The sequence below is a fragment of the Polypterus senegalus genome, chromosome 15 (genome assembly GCF_016835505.1).
Source record: "Polypterus senegalus isolate Bchr_013 chromosome 15, ASM1683550v1, whole genome shotgun sequence".
NCBI lineage: Eukaryota > Metazoa > Chordata > Cladistia > Polypteriformes > Polypteridae > Polypterus > Polypterus senegalus.
In genome coordinates, this window is record NC_053168.1 from 105,761,536 (window position 1) to 105,781,146 (window position 19,611).

General features: G+C 43.8%; 1 protein-coding gene across 1 annotated transcript in view; it reads right to left on the minus strand.

Moving 5' to 3' along the window:
• Positions 1 to 926: 926 nt before the first annotated feature.
• Positions 927 to 19,611, minus strand: part of ptpn23a (protein tyrosine phosphatase, non-receptor type 23, a) — a 66,910-nt gene continuing 48,225 nt past the window's right edge. Inside the window, exons 19-25 of the mRNA XM_039737473.1 lie at positions 18,652 to 18,831; positions 13,349 to 15,740; positions 8,526 to 8,710; positions 6,881 to 6,985; positions 2,973 to 3,111; positions 2,612 to 2,725; positions 927 to 1,779 (exon numbers count right to left, since the gene is read on the minus strand). Coding sequence (XP_039593407.1) covers positions 1,180 to 1,779; positions 2,612 to 2,725; positions 2,973 to 3,111; positions 6,881 to 6,985; positions 8,526 to 8,710; positions 13,349 to 15,740; positions 18,652 to 18,831 — 3,715 coding nt within the window. The 3' untranslated portion in view covers positions 927 to 1,179. The remainder of the gene's footprint in view (positions 1,780 to 2,611; positions 2,726 to 2,972; positions 3,112 to 6,880; positions 6,986 to 8,525; positions 8,711 to 13,348; positions 15,741 to 18,651; positions 18,832 to 19,611) is intronic.

The following is a 19,611-nucleotide window of genomic DNA, read 5'->3' on the forward strand; positions in this document are numbered from 1 at the left end:
AAAAGGGTCTTTTCATCAGATTGGCCAGCCCAGCACGGACTCTGCCGTGGAATGGCCACTGGTTTTTTTTGGGGTTTGTCTTTTTGGCCGAGGTGTCCAGGATTCTGAACAAATCTGAAACTGCATATGTGAGGTTTGATTTGTAGTTTGTACTGTTATGTTGTATTTTCAATGTGGCAATGATAGATTGGCCATCTAGATTGCCTGTTCTGTTTTATGTATTTACCCAATTTTTTGATGCCCACTGCATGCCCAACCTACCTGGTCTCTCTGAATTGCCTTTCCCAAGGTTTCCTCCATTCATTTATTTATTTACATATTTGCCAATCTTGTATTGCTCTCGGCCAGCAGGAGTTTAACTGCAGAAAGTGTGTGTTAACAGACCAATGGAACGAGATCCCTTCAAATCCTTGGCAAGAGTTGGCGTCTAACCACCAATCCCCAAAGATCTGTGAAGCTGCAGACAAAACAAGGATTTAAAAATTCAGATGTCACCTTTGACTGTCCAAACTCTGCCAACTGACTCGTGCTGTCATGCCATCTGACTGCTGCCAAAAAGCAGTGGCTGAACGTGATACGCAAACATCAATCTTGTTCAGGCTCAGACAATCCCATCCATCTTCAAACTGAGTAGAGACCAATTTGAAATATCCAGTTGTAGAACTTATAACAGCAAGCACCACATTTTAATTATTTATTTAAATGTTACAGAAAGAAAGAAAGAAAGAAAGAAAAAAAAATGTACACAAACGCTTGAATCACTGGATCAGATTAAGAATTCTGATTCTGTCAATCACAGCTAAGAACTCAGATTTTCAAGAAGCCTCAGAGAAAGACCTTTCCTGGTACAGAGAAGTGCACGTCCTGTGTGGTGCAACCTGTAGGTGGCTTTTTTCATTCCAGCATATTTGGGTTGTTTTTTTTTTCCCCAGTTGGCACAGACAGGACGGGCATGTGGTACATGCTGACAAAGGGGAGATAGCTGGGCTAATGCAGAATATGTCCTTGACCAGCATGACACTGGGAGGTAAAGAAGGATACTGCTGGGTTAGTCTGTTTAGAAAGGAAGCTACATGGTTAGCCTGCTGGAGCAGTTATGGGTTCCACTGACTCAGGTCCCAGCCAGCCAGGGGATCAAGGCTCATGCTTTTCCTTGGTGGGTACCACTTGTTAAGAAGGTCATGTTTTATTGAGGGTCCACAGGGGGTCAAGTGAACTCAGGGGATCATCTCCTGAAGGTGGTCCAAGCAGGCCCTGACCACTGCCAGGCTGCAGAAAGCTGTGTTTGTTAATACGCTGCTTGCCTTTGGAGGCACTGTCGAGGGTGAAGGCCTCAGGTGTGAGGGAAGCGAGTAGATCCAAAGATGAGGAACTGACTCGAAGGGAATCAGCTGCTGAAATGGCTGCTTCTGGCACAACAGTCGGAGCGGAACCGTTCTTTCCATCGTCAGAGGATGGTGGCGGTGGAGACACACTACTGCCCTCTTCCAGCAAGGTGGCAGGAGGAGTAGTGGATGTGAGCGGGTGGTCCGAGTTCTCGGTGCACATGGAAAGGCCAACTTCTGGCTGTACTGGAAGAGGGGCCTCCACTGGGACAAGTTCTTGTCCGTTTACTCCATTCTGCCCCATATGCATTGTGACTTGCATGTGGCCGCTGTCAAAGCATGGCCCAGAAGTGGTGCTGGGTTTGATGCTTAGCTTTGCGATAGTGGCCTGAATTGAACTGATTGGCATGTCACCTCCGAGGACGATGTCTTGAGACTCCAGACGACAGTATGACTAGGGGGTGGGAAAAAAAAAATTGCAATTGTAGGCAACAGTCAACTGAATCAATGTTGTGCTCAACCATACACCTAATCTGCTTATGAAATCTTATTCTCTCACATAACATATTTGTAATTTCTACTCTTACAGCATAAAACGTGAAAGCAAAAAGTAAACAAAACATCAGCCTATGAGGAAATGTATTTTTAACAAAGGGACACAAAGCTCCTCGTTAAAACCAAACACTTTCTGTTACAAAAAGAGTATTACATTTATATAATAAAGTGTCGCCATACCCTGACACTTGGAAACTGCCCAACCAATAAATGCATCTGCTCCACCCTGGGGCTTTTGAATTGTAGACCTCCATAGGCCTCCACCTTCCAAACTTCTGCATGCCCCTATAGTATCTGGTGAAGGCAATGGCTGAAGCACAGGGAGTACTTCAGCTAACAAAGGAGGAGAAGAAGACAGACGGCAAGTGTCATAACCAATAAGATATTTCCAAAGAGAGTCTGGCATGGACTGGTTAATTACTACGAACTAAGATTAAATGTATCTTCACTGTTGATTTGATGAGGTACTGTAAGCAGAAGTACCTTTCCATGCTGCTTTTCACCAAGAGTGAATATGGGTCATCAATGGTGCCACTGCGACACCAATTCACATGAAGGCTCAAGTGGGAGACATGACAGATCCTGCAAGTAGACTCCATCACCGGCATGACGAGCACTGAGTTTAGGTGGTGGTGTCGTCTTCATGACAGGACATACTGTACAAGTGCTACCTCACCCGCCACAACCCCCGTTTACGTCAAAGCTCATATGAGAGACTGCTTTCATGTTACCTTCAGAGATGTGCTGTTTGTGTTCTTGCAGGAGGCAGATGTAGAAATGCCATGCCGCTGGAGAAGTTGTTCAGTATGCTTGAGAACTGCTTCATAGCAGAACTTCAGGTGGAGCTGCAAGTCAAAAGACTTGTTAGCACAAAGTGTACAAGATGGCAACCTATCATTTTCAGTCAAGAACCAACTAGGATGGTGTGCTTATTATATAGTGGTTGGTAATTTGTTTAGGTTAGAGAAGACTTTATTTCCACACAGATTTCTGGACATTTCAACACACTTTAGTCAAGTGAGTTGGCCATGGAGATGAGCTGCTGGTGAATTTAACACTATCAACCACCCCTCATATTCCTTTGAACTTTACCTTCTCCTGTAGCATGTTCTTCCTCTGCTGCCTCATCTTCCTCACCAGCAACAAGAGGTCTGGAATGCTATTGCCCGCTTCAACCTCCTGCATTGCAGCATACAGAAGGCAAAAGGCTCCAGTGCGGCCGACGCCTGAGCTGCAAGGTAAAATGAGACCAGGTAAAGCATGTGAGTGGATCCTTCAAGCACAACTACAGCAAAAGAAATGCAACAGAATCCAGCTACAGACCTCCAGTGGACTACTCTGCTGTAGAGCCAATCAAACTGTACACATTCAGTGACACTTACTCAGCACGACCAAACGAGTAACATCAGTAACGTGCACTGCAGTCATTTGCATCCCTCTCTGAAGACAACCACTTCAAGGTGTACCTCGCACATCATTTTGATAAAAATGTCCTTACACAATGGTTAAGATTGTGTCTGGGGCCGAGTTATCTTATTTAGGAATAGCGATGACTATGGAGTAGGTGCATCTTGTAGCAGATCTCTGTTTTTGCCTTTCGTTTATAAAGCCCGGCATTTTCAACCCCCCCAAAAACAGAGTCTTTATAAAACGCTCTCCAGAGTCATATACTTGTGGGTTTTAATGTGGCCGGGCGAAAATAAAGATTTTTGAAAACAACTCTACTAGTATTCTGACTGGGTCATGCTTATCATGTGACCCTTCCCCGACTGGATTCTGCTCATTACGACGACTCATTTCTCTAACCAGTCCCTTTTACCACTCGTCCATTGATGTCTTCGAATGGCAATGTATAATCTGGTGTGAAAGACTTTTCCATTGGAACAGGTTATGTTTGTTTTTAGAACGTGCTCTGTGCACACCCAACACACATTTATATGCTGAATTAGGTATTTTTAGGAGACTTTTCAACTGTAGAAAGTTTACCGTATTCAGATGTTTGCTCGCTGTCAGACCAGGTTAACAACAGCACCACCCTACTATGAGTGCCACCTTCATGAGGTGTTGACTGTTTTAGAAATGTGACACTCAATGAGACATCAAACAGTTTTAAGCAAAAGTCACTCATGGTTGGCTCCAGATGTATACAGTAAATTATACATTTGGCTCAGCGTGACCAGACTTCTGCATACATGTAAATAATTTACCAGTCGCTTCACTATCACTAAAAAAAACTTCACAAAGCTCCGAGACGACAGGAAGGCCTCCTTTTTGCTCTCCACGGGAGTAGCTCTGCTGCAGCCGCCCATAGGAAGGCTGCTCGCATCATGAAGGGGATGGGGGAAAGCCCTCGGGAGCCCCATCGCCGAAAGAGTCGAAACCGTTGGAGAGCCAATAGGGTCAGGTCTGTTGGAGATCGGAACTGGTGTAGTGCTGAGACGTTGCCTACTGCACGGCAGCACTCGGGTCCCAATTTGAGGCGGCCCATACGGGTGGACATGGAATGTCTCGTCTCTCTGGCAAGATGATCATTTTTCTCTGCTGTTAGACACTCTACATTTCAGTGGCGGCACCCTCTGAGGTGTGCAGACCAGGGACTGGCCAGATCTCTGTAGGTGGATACACCTTTTATTGGTCTGGTCGGTTCGATAATTGTCATACTCGGGGAGTAGCTGTTGCTGTAGCAGATTGGCTTCTTTCAATGGTGTCCGATGTCACGCCTTTCAACAAGCGTATTATGGGACTCAGATTATGGCACTTCCTGGGTGCCTTGTCTGTTGTCTCAGAGTATGCTCCGTCTTGGGGTGAGAGACATTTTATTCGCAGCTTCACTCAGTGATTGATGGGTGCCCACGAGGTGACACTCCTCTGGTCATGGGCGACTTCAATGCAGCCACTGGCTCTGCATTGACACTGCAGTTGTGACCCACTGTGCTGGCTACTTTGAGCAGATCCTCCGGCTAGGACGTTGAATATCTCTGGGTTCACAGTTCTTGAGGCTGATCCTCCAATTAGCTGTGAACCACCCAATATCACTGAGATTGCACAGTTGGTGAACCAGCTCATTGTGGCTTCAGGGATCTGTGGTATCCAGGGTGAACTTCTCCAGGCTGGTGGTAAGGCTGTCCTCCTGGCATTGCAAGCAATCTTTGCTTCCATTTGGGAGACTGGCATCATCCCAACTGACTGGAAAATGGGGCTTGTCGTCCTTATCTTGAAAGGGAAGGGTGATGGCCTGGATTGCAGCAACTACTGGGGGATAACACTACTCTCAGTGCCAGGTAAGGTCCTTGTTAGGGTCATCATCAATAGGATCCATGATCACTTGCTCACCTACCAGCGACCAGAACAGCCTGGTTTTACGCCTAAGAAGTCTACCATCAACTGCATCCTGGCACCGAAGGTTCTCATGGAGTCCAAAAATGAATATTGGCAGAGTTTCTTTGAAGCCTTTGTCGATTTTCATAAAACGTTTGACTCAGTTGATCGAGCTGCCCTGTGGGGCATCCTGAGGGTTCGCAGGATCCCTTCAAGGTTGTTGGATATCATGGCCAGCCTGTACACTGGTACTGTGAGTGCTGTGCAGAGTGGAGGCAGGACCTCTGCGCTTTTCCCAGTTGATTCTGGGGTTCGTCAGGGTGGTGTTCTTGCTCCTACTCTGTTCAATGCTTATATGGACTGGGTGTTGGGCAAGGTCGTGGGGTCCAGCAGCTGTGGGGCATCTGTTGGTGAAGAAAGATTAATGGATCTTGACTTGCTGACGATGCTGTGATCTTTGAGGCTCTAATTAGGACGCTCAAGAGACTGAGCAAGCAGTCTGAGTGTCTGGGCTTGCGAGCGTCCTGGATAAAAACCAAGATCCAGGCCTTTAATGACCTCTTGGGCACAGCCATCAGCAGTGTGTCTGTTTGTGGAGAGAGTATTGACCTTATCGGGAGGTTTACTTACCTTGGGAGTGACATTCATGCCTCGGATGACTCTTCCTATGAAGTCAGTAGACGGATTGGGAGAGCATGGGGTTGGGGGGGTCATGAGGTCGCTGGAAAGGGGTGTGTGGCACTCCTGATATCTATGCAAAAGGACGAAGGTCCAAGTCTTTACAGTCCTGGTGCTTCCTGTCTTACTATATGCTTGTGGGACATGGATGTGGGACATGGACGCTATCCAGTGACCTGAGACGAAGATTGGACTCCTTTGGTACTGTGTCTCTCTGGAAGATCCTTGGGTACCATTGGTTTGACTTTGTATCGAATGAGTGGTTGCTCAGAGTCCCGAATAAGGCACATTACCTGCATTGTGAGGGAGCGTCAGTTACGGCACTACGGCCATGTGGTGTGTTTCCCCGAGGGTGATCCAGCTCATAAGATCCTCATTGTTGGGGACCCAAGTGGCTGGACCAGGCCAAAGGGTCGCCCACGTAACACCTGAATGTGGCAGATAGAGGGTAATTTCCAGAGGGTGGGACTGGACTGGTCTGGCTGGCGGGTTGCCAACCGGGATCCCGAGCTGTTTTGACATGTAGTGGGTGCGGCGACACACTGTACCAGTGCATGCTCCCCAACTTCACTATCACAATACATGACATGAACAAATTAACATCTGCAATGATTAGTCAAAGAAATCACAGAATATTCCTCCTTTAAATAAGCAAGACAACTGCACTCTCTCCTTAGACTCAAAAAAAGCCGAACATTCATCAATGTACTCTACATCAGGTAGCTCAACTCACATCGAAGTATGGTAAAAGGAGACTTCCCCAAGGTAGTGCTTGAATCTATTGATTTCATTTGTGCCCATTAGAACTTCTAAAATGTTAAAAAAATATTATATACAAACTGTATAACCAAGAATCGCTCCTTTTTGGGCTCAAATATCAGACAGCCCACCATATGCCAAAAGGTTTAATAATCTCCTCTCCCGTGTCAGTCCTTTTACCATTCTGTCCATTTCACACGCAACAGAATACAATCCTGGAGTTGTGCCGAGTGCTGATCCCTTACCTGCAGTGCACCACTACAGGAGTGTGCAGAGGCCGCTGGTGCAAGTAGTGTCCATGGACCTCCTGGATGAAACGAATAAGGTTACTCTTGCTGTCTGGTAGTCCCCTGAAATAAATCGATCAAAATGATTTAGCTCTTGATTGAAGAAATCCCACCAACTTTATTGAGAACACCTGCATTTTCCCACGCAACACCACACCAAAAAGTAAAAGATGTCACCCCAAAACGAACTTCTGTGCAATGCCAGCCTTAAACATTTGACAGACAAGTGGCCATTCTGTCCACAAAGGTAGTTCTGTAAGGTAACATCTGACTTGTACTGATATCTCATCCAGATGCATTTAATTTTAATTTTCACAAAGTATCTATAAAATAAAATCAAAAAGCTGTCAAGGTTTCCATTTTGGCTACACTCTTTTATAGTTTTTTCCATGACTGCCACAGCTTTTTGTGTATCTTTGTGTCCTTGAGTACACAAATGGCCATTCTGCTGGATCATCTTTATCAAAGTCTCTTACAATTCTGAACATCTGAATGAAGTCCCAACACTTTCTTCTCAGGTACCTTAGCCTATCAGGTTAAGAGTTGCACTTTAGTCATGGATTGTAGTTGGCTGCCCTTCTCTGTTGTTTCTTTTTAACATGGTTACCCAAGCTGCGCACAGAGCTCCCAACTGTGGGCTCACTTGTGCTTTACACCCTTTGAGTGCTTTTTACAATTTTACCTAATATGTTACCGCCATTTTAATTGCTCCATCAGAGTTGTTTGTGTATCTCCTGCCACCTAGATGTAAAGTGCAGGTCACCTGGGCTGTTCTAGTTGGGGTCCTTTGTGTTTTGCTGTAGAACTCAGAACCCATTTTTATATATTTAAATGTCGATGATCCGTCTGCTCAAGGCAGTGGCAGACCTAACTGAAAGCCACAAGGCTCTCTAAAAACATGACTTCAGGCTTTAGTGCATGGGTGTTGAACTCCAACCCTGGAGGGCCGCAGTGGCTGCAGGTTTTCATTCTCACCATCTTCTGCTAATTAACTTCTTTTTGCCTTAATTTTAATAAACTTGACTCCGCCCCCTTAGTTGTCTCTTTTTCCTTAATTAGCAGCCAAACAATAATGAGACACAAAACAAGCCGCCACATCACACAATACCTGAAAATAAAGAAGGGTGATGGTCTCAGTAAGGCTGATCTCTCAGGTCACCAAAATATTTTGACAGTGTTCATAGAAAAAACAGAAAAATGAACAGTTTTGTAAATGTCTGCTGTGGCAGAATGAGAGCAACAACAAGCCAATCAACAGTAAGAATCAGCTTCTCATTAAGAGATTGGCTGGAGTCTGAAATCCCAGTTTAGCTGGTCATCTGTCAGCTCGTTTCACGTCTCATTTCTGTTTGGCTGTCATTTAATAAAGAAAGAAATAAATTCAGAAGACTGAATCATAAAAGACAAGGCTATTAAAATGAAGGAAAAAGAAGTGAATTGGCAGTGAAAACTGCTCAATGATTAGGAAAAAAGTCAGAACGAAAACCTGCAGCTACCGCAGCCCTCCGGGCCTGGAGTTCGATAGCCCTGCTTCAGAGCATACAGTATGTGTCACCGAGACCCCCGTTTATAACCCGTAGTGTCAGACACACAGCTTACTCACAGCTCGGGCCAGGAAGTGAACTGCAGGTGGATAATTGTGCGCTTCAGGCTTTGGTCCCGGTACTGCAGCCCGATCATCCTCTCCACATGAGTTGGAGCCACCTTATGAGTTGTCAGCGTCAGAGTGATTGGTCCCTGCACCATCTGCTGCCCACGTTCACAGGGGAAGTAGCGCACCACTTTTTGCTGAAGGAATAAAAACAGAAAGAAATGAAGAAATCTGATCTACCAAAATAAACAAGCTACTTATTATAAAATGCACTAACAGATCTGGGGTACAATATCCCACCGTTATGGTGAAACACTTCTCAGATACAGCTTAAGTACGACTCTCAGTGTAATGATGGTGCAGACCTACAGCCTGACATCTGGAAGTGGGGTGATTCATATTATTTTGCTTTAAGCCCACACCACACATTTAGTATAAGAATCAATGTGGATGGAACGCCTCGGTATTCCTCCGGAAGAACTAGAAGAAGTAGCCGAGGAGAGGGAAGTCTGGGCATCTCTGCTCAAGCTGCTGCCCCCGGGACCCGATCTCGGATAAGCGGAAGAGGATGGATGGATGGATGGATCAATGCGGACATGAAAAAGACATTTCTGAGAAACGAGTAGGCATCTAATATAGGGGACTGATGGGCTGCAGCTGTAGAACTCATATAATGCTAACTGACTCCATTATTCTCCATTTCTTTTTAATTTCTATTGACTCATGAATGTCTCGTCTCCAGCTTCACCAAAATTGATAATGATAAAAACAAGAATATTTTAAATTTCATCACCATTATGTTACTTCTTTAACTTAAAGTTATGAACGTGTCTATATTAAAGGGTCTCTACTATGAAATCCACCATGACTGCATCTTCCAGGGATATAAAGATTACAATGCACTTCGTCAAATCGTAAAACGGAAGGCCTGAAAGCACTACATAAGGCCGAGGTGTAACAAATGGTAACCTTGAAATAAAAGCATTGCGTTCATTCACACCTTACTGACTACCTCCAAACCTTTACACATCACTTTTATTTCATATGGGTTGGCAGAGTGTGGCTTGCAGCTTTTTCATCAAAACATGCCATTCTCTATTCTCTATTCTCTATTGGTAAAGTAGGACGGAAATGTTTTTACCTTACTGGTCGCCAGTCAATCATGGGACCAGGGTGTGTTTAGCAAGTGAAAGGCTAAGGCTGTGGTCCAAATGGCTCAAACAGTTTTACAAAACTCCATGGGATTTCTAGGCATACTTTTCACCAGGGCTGTGGAGTCACAGTTGGCGTTGGTTATTTTCTTGGTAGAGTCAGAGTCACTAAATTTTTATTTGACTCAGATTTAAGAACTTGAGTCTCAGGCGTCATCCACATTACGATGTCTTTGTTTAAAAAATATATTATTCTCAGTTTTCGTCTTTCGTCCACACTATCCAAGGTCTTTATAACCTCCGAAAAATTAATACTTCTAAAAACAACACTCCAGAGTTGTAGAATAATTTCAGCGTGGATGGGTGAAAATGAAAATTTTTGTAAACACTGAGCCCATCACACTCTGGTTCATTCATGTTTATTAGATGGCCATGACTGGTCACCCTTCACAGAAGAAAAATGTACTCTGATGCAGTGGGCCAAGAGGAGCTGCTTTCCATGCCGCTTGCCGAGCTCCTTACCTGTATGCATCTAATTTGAATTTTGCACAATTTCAATGCTACATACATGTGACCACCAGGGGCGCTCCAGCTCCCTAAACACCCAACACAAACAGGCAAAGAAAGAGTCTTTTATTGTGGACTAGCAAAATACCCGCACTTCACAGCAGAGAAGAAATGTGTTAAAGAAGTTATGAAAAAGAAAACATTTTAAAAATAACATAACATTTGCTTTCTATTCATTTGCATAAGCACAGTCCTTCACCAGCAATTTTAACTCAGTTATAAAGTGATCAAAAGTCTCGTTTATACCCTGCGTCCCCTCAGTAAACGTGTATCTCACGAATATCGTATCCATCTTAGGCATGACAAACGCCAGTGGCAGCGTGTCTATAAACTTAATTTAAACTTACGGTTTACACCATGCTTTGTTTCCACAGTTGCTGCACTTATGAATATGCTTGTATGCGTCACTCGCTTCATATTCTTTTGCTGCCTTCTCAATTGTGTAATGCGTTTTTTGTTGAGTGCTCTCTGGAGCTCTTCCTTGTTCTCTGCGTACTGCGTTCACAGTCAGTTCACGTGAGCCTCTCAGAGTACATGCATCAAAGGTTCTCAGCTGTGCTTGTGCTATCTCATGCGATCTTGCGATGTCCACGGCTTTATTTAATGTTAGCTAAGACCCGGCACTTAAAACTTTCTCTCGCACTTTCACTGAGTTTGTGCCAAACACTAGTCTATCCCTGACCATCTCATCTTCGTTTGCATAAGCGCAGTCCTTTACCCGCGAATATTTAGAGGCATTATGTCTATTGGATTGCCGCTGACGGACGACCTTATATGGGCAGGCACTCAATTACGTGGGAGGCGTGACAATGAGGGACACAACTCACACGGCGACCGAGCTGCAGACTATGGCCAGTATATATGTACTTATGTAGGTTCCAATTATGAGCGTTACGCGTAGATTTTCGAAATTAAACCTGCCTAACTTTTGTTAAGTAAGCTGTAAGAAATGAGCCTGCCAAATTTCAGCCTTCTACCTATGCGGGAAGTTGGAGAATTAGTGATGAGTCAGTCAGTGAGTGAGTGAGTCAGTGAGGGCTTGGCCTTTTATTAGTAAAGATAAACTTTTTAAGCAAGCGTTTTCCACAACCACAAGTGCAATAAGCACAATAGCACACTCTTTTGTCTTTTCTCTCTCGGTCACTGTCTACTGCCTCCTGCACTCCTCTTCACAAGCTTTGCCCGTCTTCCTCCTGACTCTGGCTCCCGGATGTAAGGTAGGCAGCTCCTTTAATCCAATTCCACTTCCGGTGATATGACACTGCAGCTCCAAATCATTTCCAGGTGAGGTTGAAGCCCTACTGAGTACAGATTCCCAAATTCTGCAGCTCCCCCTGCCAGTTGCTACAGGACACAACAAGACTGTTCCTGGGGACTACAACACCTGGTATGCCTTGTGGGCATCCATGTGGGGGATCTGAGCCTGGGCTTGCTGCCATCTGGCGTCCTGGGGGAGACAAAGGCCTATGTACTGTAAGCTGTCTCCCCCTGTCCTTCCACTTTGAGGCCGTCCTGACCAGGCTAGACTCCCAGCCATCCTTCATAATGAAGAAAAAGAAAATCATTTACTGGTTGCAACAGTTTTGTGTTAAATCCCGCTGCCGGCAGCATTACCATCCAATTTTTTCACCAAGGTGCATTTTCTGTTGTTTTAATGTGGCCATAAGTACTTTTTTTAAAATAATGTGAAAACACTACTATGGATGGGGAACATTTTCATTTAAATTTAAATTATGGACGCAGCTTCAGGTGCTTTGATGATGAGGTGTTCTGCTATAGAACTAAAACTCCAACGGTGACATCGTGCTTCTTGTTAGTGTCTAACACGCTAATAAAAACACACACCGATATGCCAACTGCAAATGTAAGTTGGTTTAAACTTACATAAACAATGTGGACATTTATTATCGGTGGTTTCACCAGAGCTTCTCATTATTAAAAGAGAACAAAAAAAGTGTGTCTGGTTATACTTCTCATTCAGACGCATACTTCACATGTGGATGTCAAATCTGCCACTTTTTGCTACCTCGTCAATACAGCATTGAGCAAACAACACAAAGCAGCTACCAGGTACAAAATCTTAAGGACAAAACACACAAGCTCAACGTAATGAGCAAGAGGACGTTTTCCTTCCTTACGAAGTATCATTTGGTTTGGCCAGTGAGTATTAACATGAATCTGACAGCTCAGATACCTTAATTTGGAACTAAAGCCAGTGAAGACCTGCACCAGATATCCGACTTCCTAAGTGCTTTGCAGATCTGTCTGCTCCATTTTCTCCAAATCTGGCACTCTAAAATAATATAAAATGAAGAGGTACGATTGGATTTTTTAAAATGTAAACAAGAATGTTGTAATGGTTTTGTTCCCGTTCAAAGCAGTGGCATTTTGTATTGGAGTTTAATTGCATGTTATAGGCAATTTGCCATGCATCACTTCCCAATGCTAGCCACCAATTCTTGCCCACATTTCGGTTAAAAGCTCCTGAACTCATCACTTTCATAGTCAGTTCCACTGCCCACCTCTACTGTATTTTTTTAGCTAGCACCCTCATTCACCCAAATTCTATATAAGATGAGGGTAAAGGACCGTAAAAGTTCCAAAAGACTATAGACCAAGACAAGTTGGTTGAGGTGATCTAGAATTTGAGTATTTTTCCAGGGCTATACATGAACTGGGCACATCCCAGTGGCCAGCGACTGGAATTCTACTAAACAAATTGGAAAAGCCAAGAAATTACACAAGCAAGATTTGGAATCTGATGGTAGGGAAGGGTAAATCAAAGTGGCCCTTTGACATTCACCAGAAGACGTGCTCAAGAAAACTAAACAAATATGCAAAACGCGTACGATTCATTTCTGAATTTTAGCACAAATAAAACTTCAGATCTGACATTTCTGGAAAGAGTAGCTCACACACTTTATTTTTGATGTACCACTCCATGATTTTAGAAAGTAAGTTGGTCTTAGGAAGAACCCTTTTAATTTAAAAATAAAGCAACACAGAGTACTGGGTAAACCCTGCAGACTGCAATAGCATTTGTGACCCTCCATCTCATATCTTTACTCTATTGACAGTGATGAGACAAACGGCAAACAAACAAGCAGTTACTCTTACCTTTTCCAGTTCTTGCTCCGAGACTAGCATTACAATAAGTGACACTTTTTGCTCATAGATCATAAGCCAGAAGTCTGCAGCAGTGCCTGAGAGGGGTGCCTGGGTGGCAATGAAGCGAGGACAGTATGGAGACAGTTCTTCAATGCTGCTTGCATTGATGTAGTCATCCTTGCCAGACTGCAGCACCACACGGTTGAAGTCGTAAGGCATGATATCCTGGTGTCGGTTCTTCATGCTGTAGCAGCGGGCAATAGCAATGGACAACTGACGCACATCCTTTTCCTGCTGGTCCTGGAGCTCCTTCCAACACGTGTCTAGCTCAGTGGGACCACCTGGCCCCAAAAGGGGCCTGTCCAGAGCGGCCATAGTGTTACGCAATGCCTCCAGCTCAGTCTGTAGTCGCTGCAACCTTTCAGGTGCCTGGTAAGGGTCCCCCTCAATAAGTCGCATACCCTCAGACTTTCTTCTGCGCTGTCCATCCTGTGGGTCAGCCTTAGTAGGGAGCAAGACAGCAGCAGAGGCCTTGGGTCCACCATGTTGACTCTCAGGGCTGGAAGACAGCAGATCTTCAGTTGTGGAGTTTTGTCTTTGAAATAATATGTCCGAGGAGCTTGAAGAGGCACTTCCAGAAGGTGTCAGAGAAGGTGGAGGCCTCTGAGGCACCAGGCCTAAGGAAGAAGGCCCAGGAGAGGATGAAGGAGCAGGTGAAGGTGTAATGACATTGGGCGAAGGATGTTGGTGAACTGGTGGCATACCACTACTGACAGAACATGGGGGCAATACATTAACTGGCGCTAGAAGGGAGCTCTGGTGGGGAAGAGGTGCAGGATGATAGGGCATAGTGATGCCTGTGGCAGCAGCAGATGAGGAGGGTGGCAAGCACTGGACAGGCTGAGGGTGAAGAGGTTGTGTAAGTTGTGGCTGCTGGAGGGGTACTGGCTGGGGTCCCGGACGAGGAAGAACTGACGAAGGAGCACTTGCTGGATAGCCAGTGCCTCCAACTTGAGAAGGAACAGGCTGAGGAACCTGAGGGTGCAGGTGAGGCTGAGGGACAGCTGGAGAAAGCGGTCGTGGAGGAACAGCTGTTGGGGGTAAGAAAGGTTGAGAAGTGATGGTAGGAAGATGGGACTGGCCACTGTGGGGTATGTGAGGCTGCATGCTAGAGGGAATATGGGATTGTGAGATGGGTGTGGGCAAGTGGGGCTGACTGCTGCTGGGAGGTATGTGGTGCTGAATGTTCGAGGAAATATAGGACTGCGAGGTGGGAGCCAAAGGCAAGTGAGGCTGTGATGCAGTGGGTAGCATTTGAGGCTGAATACCAAGGGTGGTTTGGAGACGGGGCTGTGAATTGGGTGGAACTAGGGTCTGTGCAGGTAGATAAGGTCGTGGGGATGGTTGCATTTGAGCTGGAGGATGCGGCGGGAAGACTTGCTGCTGCGGGGGTAGGCGAGTGATCTGATGGGGAAGGAACTGCTGATATTGCTGACCAGAAGGCTGGTGTGGAAGCTGGAACTGAGGCTGAACTTGCTGTGAAGAGAAATGAGCAGGCAAATGGGGGAAGTGCTGTGCATGGCCTGCAGTTTGTGGATATGGTGGATACTGCCCCACAGTTGGCACACTATAGCCCCCTGATACTGGCATCATATGCCTTGCTTGGTTTATGCCCACAATTCCTTGAACTACAGGCTGACCTGGACCAGCTCCTTGAGACCCTGGTGTGAAGCTGGAAATGGGAGTCTGGACACTGTCAACTGTGGTAGTAGATGGACGAACACCAGCAGTCCCCATTGGTACTTGAGGTAGCTGAGGCACTGCTGAGTGGGAGGCTGAAGGCAGCTGCATTGAACTGCTAGATTGCACTGGTGCCCTCTGTGCACCCATCCCATATCCTACTACTACACTGTGCTGGGGTGAACTGGCAGGAACTTGTGCTGTCACGGGATGAGGTGGAGGCCGAGGCCCTTGGACCAGTGTGGGAGCAGGAGGCAGATACCCCGAGTTACTCTGTTGAGGAATACTTGGATGAGATGGAAGCCCGGCAGTTGCTGTGAATTGAGGCAGCCTGCTCAAGGTGTCTGTGGGTAGAACTCGCTCAGGAAAATGAAGCTGATTAAAGGAGACTCCCCCTGGCAACTGAATTGGGGGGATAGTAGCACTTCTTGGTAGAAAAGCATCAGGAATAGCTGGCTGTCCAAAAGGGAAGGCCAAAGCAGCATCTGGAGGCAAACTGCGAAGGTCTTCAGGCAGATCACTCCCCAGGGCCAGCATGGCCGCATTCAACTTTTGCAGTTCAGGGTCTTCGAGGCCTAATCCCACATCAAGCTCTGAAGTCTTTTTCTGTAGTGGAGGCTTTGGAGCTGTAGGGCGAGGTGGTGGCTTCTTTTGCAGTTCCCTGAGTGGGTGAGACAAACAGAATGAGAGCCTGATGGAGTGTAATAGACTCGCTAGGAGGCCAACTCTGTGGCCACACTGAGAACAGCATCATAAAATGAGGCAATCCACCCATCTTTTAAAGCTGCTTTCTCCAATAGAGAGTCACAATGAATTGCCTCATGTCTCATAAAGAAACTAACATAGATACACGTGCACATAATTACACTTGGCTGACTTGTTTTTGGACTTTGGGAGAAAACTGGAAACCATGAAGATAAAGAATTTAAAGACAAGCAGCTGGAGTGTTTATCATGACCCTGAAATTACACATCCAGGTTATGATTATGATGAGAATGATGGCCTGACTCGTGGAGTTATATTTGACAGGGAGCACCGGAAAAAGCATTTCATCTCCTGGGTATTATCAGCCACTCCTCACAACCTGAGCTATAAACAGGACTCCAGGAGGGAGTATTACACAGACTTATCAAGAGTTTCTAAAATCTGCCCTCTAATTTAAAAATGAAGCCTCACTCAAGTCTATTTACACTGCAAGTGGCTTTCATCAAGAACTTGAGAAAAGAATGCTACAAGATTACATAGAATCCCAGCACAATGGTCAAGAAAATAACATTTTGTCAAAATGTATTTCTGTGTAGCTCACTGTACACGAACACTTGCAAACAGCCAATTGTTCATAGACAGATGGTAACAACTCAAGTATATCATTCTTGTGAACAACACTTTTGTAAAAGATATACGGTACGTTTATCATTGTTTTGTACCAGAGCACTAAGAAAAAGAACAATACGGCTTTGAGTGGGAAAGTAATTGAGTAACTGTGAATTATCAATTTTGCAACATTTACCTCACTACCTTTCACAATTTGACAAAAAATGTTTCCCTCCAAATATTTGAAATATGATAGAAGATTTGTTCTACACCTTTGTATTATATAGTAAATAGAAGGAAAAAGAAAATGTCTTATTGGGTCCCCATAAAAGAATTGCATTTCAGTGACACGGAAAGAAGGGGAAAAAATCCACACAACACTGAAATTGATCAAGTAAAGCCAAGACCTGAAAAAGGATTAACTTTGTCACCCTGCGTGTCCCTCCTCTAGATGTGATAAAAAGTCTGTCCCAATTCAACCCCCCTGATTTTTATACATATTATCATCCATCCATCAATTCAGTTTAGCTTTATATTCAAAGGGTCACAATTTGAACTCAAAATGAACTTTTTTTTTTTTTTTAAATTAGATACAGTGTACACATTCTTTGTTATGCTGTTTGATATTTAATATACAGCAATTAAAGATCAATTATCAGAGTTAGATTATGTTGTTCCTCCCATCAAATGGTGATGGGACATTTACTAGGGGTGGAATGGCTTGGGGTCAGCTTCAGGTTTCAAAAGTAGTTATACATGTAATTAATTTTTTTTCAAATTGAATGAATACATTTTACACCAATAACCTTCACCCACATCGCCTCTCACTGCACATAGGACAACTCCATGAAACCAGGAGACCACCCTACACAGTGAATCAGTTTATAGAGGCATGTCATTAGTGCAAAAAGCACTGGTCCTGTTAAAACAACGATGAAAGTAAACCAATAAAAGGACACCGGTATTTCATTTTGTTATTCAGCTCGGTATTGCCATTTATTCTGTAATATTTTCATAGGATTTAAGAAATGCTTTTCAGTCTATATGTTCAGAGTGAGGCTGTTTGCTGTTTACACTGTAAAAATACATGAAAATATTTTAGTTCCTTATTTTCATAAAGATGTAACCAAAGTTGCCAGTTGGCAAAATGATGCCAGACTATACCTGCTATCACAATCACTCTCCAATAGAAAGGGTATTTTCTTTTAATAACACAACAGATGTCATAGTTTGTAACTTATTATCTTTTGTTTTTTATCAGCCATATATAAAAATATATACTGTATATGTGTGTTATGTGTTGACTGCTTACTTCACTACAGGCTGCAGGCTCTCAACTAGACCACCACAGAGGATGGTGGATGGTAACTTTTACTGCTTTTCGCACTAAGTTAAAACCAACCTAGCCTTATGCTTTTGAATTTTTTTTTGCTTAAATTTCATTGTACCGAACCAGGATGTCCAAACCACAGTGTGAACCAAACAGTGACCTTTCTGTACCATTGCACCCCTAGTTTAGACAGTAAAGTAAAAGTAAAAGTAATCAGTAATGTGATTAATTTTTCAAGGAAATAATGCGTAAATAATGCCATTTGAATCTGAGAAATGTAATTTCTAATTGAGACCACATTCTTTCTATATGATACAAACCATTCACCACAAACTAATTTTATTCAAAACTGATCTATAAATTACAGAAACAGAATGTAGAAATTTTCTTTCTTAGCAGGAAGTGATGGGCTTCTATTTACTCTCCGAGGCTTACATTCTTCACGTGACACTATTTCACAAGCCATTTGCATGTGTATGCATAAAGATATTTCTGTGAAAATGGAAGGACACATGCAATGGAATGTCCGGAGAAGTAAGGGGGGTCTGGTCACTCTAAATATGTTAAAAGTTATCAGCTAAGAATTTGATTAATCCAAAGATTTCCATTATTTTGGGGAAAAGTGGAATCAACCTGCGTCAAAAGAAAAACACTTGGTATTCAAAATAACACCTGACTGCTTCAGATGTGCCAAAGTGCTTAATATTAACATGGAAAGGAAATCTGTACAAGTACTAGACTTTTGTAGCTAACTTTTTTGATTTAGTTGACTGCAATCAAACATACTTACCATACTTCTACTATGAGACACCTTCTCTAATGTTCTTTATTAAGAAGAGCTTAAAATCACACTGTATTACTTGGCCTTGAAGATTTTCCTATCAGTTCCAAAAATATACGGTTTGGCACTTTAAGGAAGCACAGTTACCTTTCAATGGTTTGCTGTATCTCTTCTTTTCTGGCATGACACACACTTCTGGCTCGTTCTAGCAGACGGGAAGCCTTGCCTTCCAGGTCATCGTAAAAGTCTTTACCTTCTTGAGACTTTTTTATAAGGTCCTCATAGGCTTCGTAGGAAGCTACCAGAGTCTGCACTGTAGTGTTCCACCTGAAAATGCCAACAAATGCACTCTTAGAATAAAGCAGCACAGTAGTTTGTCGATCGTATCACTGCCACCCAGACAGATTCAACACTTCCACTGGCCAGCTTTTCACAGGGTTAGAAAACCTCTGCAGACAGAAAAGAATATTTAATTAGAAGAATAAGTCCTCAGGAAAGTTTTTAACCACACTATACTGAGTGCCAATATTTTGTAATGGCAAGAATTGGATATCTTTACTGGTTTTGGATAAGGTGTGCCTGACATATACTATGTTAGTAAGGATAGAGTGACGTGAACTGCTTATCCTAAATAAAAAAGTGGAAAACAAATTCTGAAGCAAACTATCCTGTACCACTCAACATGGATTTGATTCAAACCAGCACTTACAGCCCAGTAAACTGTCCACGACAAAATCAGTTTTAACCATTTCAGGAATTTCTCAATACTTTTACCTGCATATTTAGCACAGGCTGCGATGGTGTGAATCAGTTACCTGTTGTCAGGAAAACAGAGTTTAAAGCTGCATTACCTTGCTGTTGGATAAGCACATAACATGTAGAAAATAGGTGTCATTGTGCATCGATGATTAGAAATCTACTGTGGTTATGCAGTGTGGACAATTTTTTTTTCCCTTTATTCTCAGGATATGATACAGGCAACGTGAAGCATGCTGACTATTTCACATTGTATGCCCCTTCCTCTTCCTTTTTTTGTGCTAGTATACCTTAAATCACCTTGCTGGGTACTATTTACACTGTTAATATAAAGTATCACGTCTAAGATGA